General features: G+C 39.0%; 1 protein-coding gene across 1 annotated transcript; it reads left to right on the top strand.

Moving 5' to 3' along the window:
- The first annotated feature begins 3,465 nt into the window (after positions 1–3,465).
- LOC114250560 (uncharacterized) lies at positions 3,466–4,779 on the top strand. Its single transcript, XM_028184478.2, has one exon. The coding sequence runs from the start codon at positions 3,520–3,522 to the stop codon at positions 4,720–4,722; it is 1,203 nt and encodes a 400-aa protein (XP_028040279.2). The 5' UTR covers positions 3,466–3,519; the 3' UTR covers positions 4,723–4,779.
- The last annotated feature ends 1,068 nt before the right edge of the window (positions 4,780–5,847 follow it).

Genomic DNA, 5,847 nt, shown 5'->3' with positions numbered 1-5,847 from the left:
AAATTTGAAACTTTAGTTTAAGTATCAAAATCAGACTCTGTTCAAGATATTATAATAAATTGAATAACTTGAAAAATTTGTGAATCGATAAAATACTTTCTTAATCCTTCTCACGCCAAACACTGATTTTATATATAAAAAAAAAAATATTACGGCCCTTGCGAGACACTAAAACGATTTAGATGGGCGGTAATGGCCACAAGCACGTTCTCGTGGGCGCAGCGAAAAAATAAAAGGGACTCCCAAATTGTTTTTTCGTCTGAATAATAAAAGGTGATAATTTTTGGGCTCGACTTCTTCGTTCGCTCTCATAAAATATGTACACCTTTGCGCTTCGTACCTATGACCCGTCATTTTTAAATGATGTATATTAAAAAAAAAAGGATTGTGTGGTTTTATGAAACCACGGTAAAAGTGAAACTTTTTTTCACATTATAGACATTTAACTCTGACAAACAACATTTACATTAAACACTGACAAAAACAAACAAAATAGCGTGGAGCACTGGCACAAATGAGTAAGTCACCCCGATGGAAGTTAAAGACTTGATCAAAGACCTACGTCCTCGCAAGGCTCCCGGTTCCGACGGTATATCTAACGGCGTTATTAAACTTCTACCCGTCCAACTCATCGTGATGTTGGCATCTGTTTTCAATGCCGCTATGGCGAACTGTATCTTTCCCGCGGTGTGGAAAGAAGCGGAGGTTATCGGCATACATAAATCCGGTAAACCAAAAAATCATCCGACGAGCTACCGCCAAATTAGCCTGCTCATGTCTCTAGGCAAACTGTATGAGCGTCTGCTCTACAAACGCCTCAGATACTTCGTCTCATCCAAGGGCATTCTCATCGATGAACAATTCGGATTCCGTACAAATCACTCATGCGTTCAATAGGTGCACCGCCTCACGGAGCACATTCTTGTGGGGCTTAATCGACCAAAACCGTTATACACGGGAGCTCTCTTCTTCGACGTCGCAAAAGCGTTCGACAAAGTCTGGCACAACGGTTTGATTTTCAAACTATTCAACATGAGCGTGCCGGATAGTCTCGTGCTCATCATACGGGACTTCTTGTCGAACCGCTCTTTTCGATATCGAGTTGATGGAACCCGCTCCTCCCCGCGACCTCTTACGGCTGGAGTCCCGGAAAGAACGGATTCTTTCTCCGCTCCTATTTAGTTCATTTATCAATGATATTCCCCGGTCGCCACCGACCCAGCTAGCCTTATTCGCTGACGACACAACCGTTTACTACTCAAGTTCCCTAATCGCGAGTAAGCTCCAGAGTGCAGCGTTAACCCTCGGACAGTGGTTCCGAAAATGACGCATAGACATCAAACCAGCGAAAAGCACAGCAGTGTTATTTCAAAGGGGAAACTGACCGCTTATTTCCTCCTGCATTAAGAGGAGAAATATCACACCCCCGATCACCCTCTTTGGCCAACCTATACCCTGGGCCAAGAAGGTCAAGTACCTGGGAGTCACCCTGGATGCATCCATGACATTTCGCCCGCATATAAAAACAGTCCGTGACCGTGCCGCATTTATTCTCGGCAGACTCTATCCCATGATCTGTAAGCGGAGTAAAATGTCCCTTCGGAACAAGGTGACACTTTACAAAACTTGCATAAGGCCCGTCATGAGTTACGCGAGTGTGGTGTTCGCTCACGCAGCCCGCACACACATAGACACCCTCCAATCCCTACAATCCCGCTTTTGCAGGTTAGCCGTCGGGGCTCCGTGGTTCGTGAGGAACGTCGACCTACACGACGACCTGGGCCTTGAATCGATCCGCAAACACATGAAGTCAGTGTCGGAACGTTACTTCGATAAGGCTATGTGTCATGATAATCACCTTATCGTTGCCGCCGCTGATTACTCCTCGAATCCTGATCACGCAGGAGCAAGTCACCGTCGTCGCCCTAGACACGTCCTTACGGATCCATCAGATCCTATAACTCTTGCATTAGATACCTTCAGCTCTAGCACTAGGAGCAGGCTGAGGAGCCCCGGTAACCGTACTCATCGAACTCGACAAAGAGGTCGACGTACAACCTAACCCATGCATCAGCCCGCTGAGTTTCTCGCCGGATCTTCTCAGTGGGTCGCGATTCCGATTCGGTAGTAGATTCATTCGCGAAGCAATTGCTCTTGAGTTGTTAGGTCTCCTTCGGAGGCGCTCGGGCAGTTGTTAGCCAATCCCACCCCTCCTGGCTAAGCCTTTGCTCGCCCACCTGTCCTGGTGAAGCCGGAAAGGCCTCCGGACCACCAGTAATCTTTCAATCATAAAAATAAAAAAATAAAAAAAATCTACCACTGAATCGGAAACGCGAATCACTAAGAAGATCCCACGAGAAACAAAGTGGGCTGTGACTATGGGTTAATTTGCTCGGCGAGCCCTTCGTCGCAAGCGACGAGTTCCATGAGAACGATGACCGGAGGGCAGCACTATTCTTTAAGTATTATACTGCAGTTTCTAACCGGAATTTACTAATGTTTTAAACAGTAACAGTAAGGTGTAAAGGTACAATAAATGACATTTAAATAAATGCAGAAATTCCAATTAAATATTATGATCTTGAAATTTTAGTGCAAGTATTAATAACATTATTAAGCAAACCATAAAACTAGAAACGGATAGATTAAAATAAACACCAAAATAAGGAAGGGAAAAGTCACTCCATATTCCACGTTGAAATGAATATACATAATACATACTGGAGATATATTAATATCTCAAGGAGGATCGACATCAAGCAGACGGCCGGTCGTAAAATTCGTGATGAATCCTTATGCAGCAAGATAGGAGGACATACTACATCGATCTTACATAATGTCGGATAAGAACAAGAAGAAGTTAAACAGTGACATCGTCCACATGTCTCATGCATAGACTTATTGGTCTCATGGCATTCAAGTGACATTCAAGTTATGACATTTAGCTGAGTCGTAAGTGCATTTACAGAGGCTTAAAAAAATACCCCAATTAACAATTAAATGAGATTATCAATTCAATCTCCTTTTTACTTTTATTTAATTAAAAATAATAAGATAAATGTAAAAAAATAATGTAAAATGTGTCATACCGTAAGAAAAACATGCGAGATTTAGCTTAGTCGATGCGACTTTGAAATTTTTTTTCTAATACAATACACATTCCATCACGTAGAATTACAGGTTGGGCTATTTTATTTATCAAATCGTTTCAAGTTCAGCTTCTTAATCGACAATAATTAGTGTAAAAAAATATCATTAATAAATCTAGTACTATTACTATCACTATATTATCTTTCAATTTCAATATACCTATGATCTGATTAATAGAAAATATCTACTGTTTTTCGAAAATACATCGGCATCTTCCTATTTCAATGCATTACTTCAATGTTCCAATGGCGTAAAACGAAACGTTTCTTCTTTCAACTGAAATGGCAACTGTCATCTGTTGGGCTGTCAGTGTCAACTCGGGAAATTGTGTATTTATTTGTTTTGATTCGACCTAAAAATCCAAATTCAATGGATAATTACGATGAAATGTATAAATGTATATGTCGTTTATGTTTATCTCATTCGAAACCTGAAAATATGCTAAGTTTATTTGATGAGAAGAACACAGACGGCTTGAGTTGCTACGGGAAGTCTGTAATAAGTTTTGCCAATATTATCCTTAAAACAAATGATAATTTACCTACCGCAATGTGCAAAAGTTGTTTATTGTTGCTCAAACAAGCAATACGCTTTAAGTTTCTATGCGAATATAGTGCTATACGCTTGAAAAACTTGTTTGAAGTAAGCAATACCGCTAATGGAGATCTAAAAGAAAATGTATGCCAATACGCGTTGTTTAACAATCATTTTCCTGATATAAATAGTAGAAAGACCAATAATAATACTACGAAGATCAACCCTAAGCAAGTCTCAGTTAATCCAAAATTAGCAGAACGAAAGTTTAGATGTTCAACTAAAAAAGAAAATTATAAAATTCACCAATCACGAATAAATAATAAGAGGCAGAACAATAATGACGCCATATACGATATATTTAACAGCGTCGATAGTGATTCGGAAACAAACGTACTAAAACCGACACTAAACTCAAAAGAGTCAACGAAAAAATCACAAAAACAACCAAAAGAACGAAAATTGACTAATTTAACTTGTCCAATATGCCAGAAAATTCTAGCCAACAAGTTGACCTATAATTGCCATATGCAGAGGCACAACGGATGCCGATACATCTGCGAGAGCTGTGGCAAAGGATTTCCTGTATTCAATGAGTTAAACATACACAAAGTTACTCGACACGGTACGGGGCAATATGTCGAATGTAACCACTGCCAATACAAAGCACCGTGCAAATTTAAGTTAATCGAACACTTGAGATTGCATACCGGCGAGCGGCCTTTCACGTGTGAAAAGTGCGGACTGACCTTTCGTCGTCGAGCCATTTGGAAGAAGCATTTGGTTCATCACTCTGAGAAAACTTTTCAATGTCAGCAGTGTCCGAAGAAGTTCTTCCGGTTGTCAAGTCTCAAAGAGCACATGAATAACGTACATGATCGCTTATATATGTTCTCGTGTACTAAATGTGGATGCCTGTACGCCAAAACCAGAACAGTTCGGAGACATTTATTAGAAAAACATGGTATTCCTCGAGAATTGCAGGGCAAGATCTTAAGGGTCATGAAAGGGGGTAACAATGATTTTGGTGCTAAATAAATGATGTAGTTTTATTAATTAAAATTTATTTTAAAATCCTTTTAACACTGATTAAATGATTAAATAATATATAGCATTGATATAGAAATTAATTTTGTTTATCTTACCATGTTCATAGTTTGCATAGTTAGGTAGGCAGCGGCTTGGCTCTGCCCCTAGCATTGCTGAAGTCCATGGGTGACGGTAACCACTCACGATCAGGTGGACCGTATGCTCGTCTGCCTACAAGGGCAATAAAAAAAAAGTTGTTTATTTTAAGATTATAATTTCAAGCATACAAAACATGCTTGTCTGTTTGTCCTTCTTTTACGCGGAAAGGAAGCGGCATATTGACATGTTTTTTTTTTAAATCATAGGATTAGGTCAGTATTGTGACGAGCTACTTTTTATCTCTAAAAAACATTCCCAATGGAAACTACACTCTTCCTTGACGACGCGGACGAAGCCGCAGGCAACAACTACTATACTATATTCAGTTCATAGGCTTAAATTATTTATCTATATTTTATCGTTTACGTAATAGTTTTGATTGGTTCTTTAGAGAGAGATAGAGAATATACTTTATTGCACATCAAAAACACAATCAACATTAAAAAAACAGTCAACAAGCAGATATATTTGCACAATAGGCGGTCTTATCGCTAAAAGCGATCTCTTCTACTGATTTATTTGCAGAAATCCTGAATAGATAAATATACATACAGGTACATTACGGTGTACTATTAACAAAATATTAAGAAAATACATACATGCAATAAATAGATATAGGTATACCGTTTACATCTACATATATCTATACTAATATATAAATCTACAGTGGTTTTTATAATTGCGTTATAACTACTGACCAATGCATCCGTTTGATTTGAAACTTGGGATCCATGCAGAAAATACATGTACTTAATGGATAGGCTAATATTTATATGAGTGTTGGACTCCTTACACCGGTTGCGGAGGCGTTAATGATGAGAATCTTTGTGGGCGTGAGAAATAATAATGTTAATTTGAAATGCCCAGCGAAGAGGACGGGTACGGCTACTATAATATAAAATCACTATATTACTTCTTTATAAGCTTTATACTTATTTTTAATAGTAAAACGAGTTCACGCTAATGGCGGATCCA

This window comes from Bombyx mandarina, chromosome 28 (assembly GCF_030267445.1).
Source record: "Bombyx mandarina strain Sakado chromosome 28, ASM3026744v2".
Classification (NCBI taxonomy): Eukaryota; Metazoa; Arthropoda; class Insecta; order Lepidoptera; family Bombycidae; genus Bombyx; species Bombyx mandarina.
Note: the sequence above shows the minus strand (reverse complement) of the source record. Positions and strands in the feature narration are given on the sequence as shown.

What these genes read in the sequence shown, in the direction of transcription:
- LOC114250560 (XM_028184478.2), top strand. Translation starts at nt 3,520, where the DNA reads ATGGATAATTACGATGAAATGTATAAATGTATATGTCGTTTATGTTTA.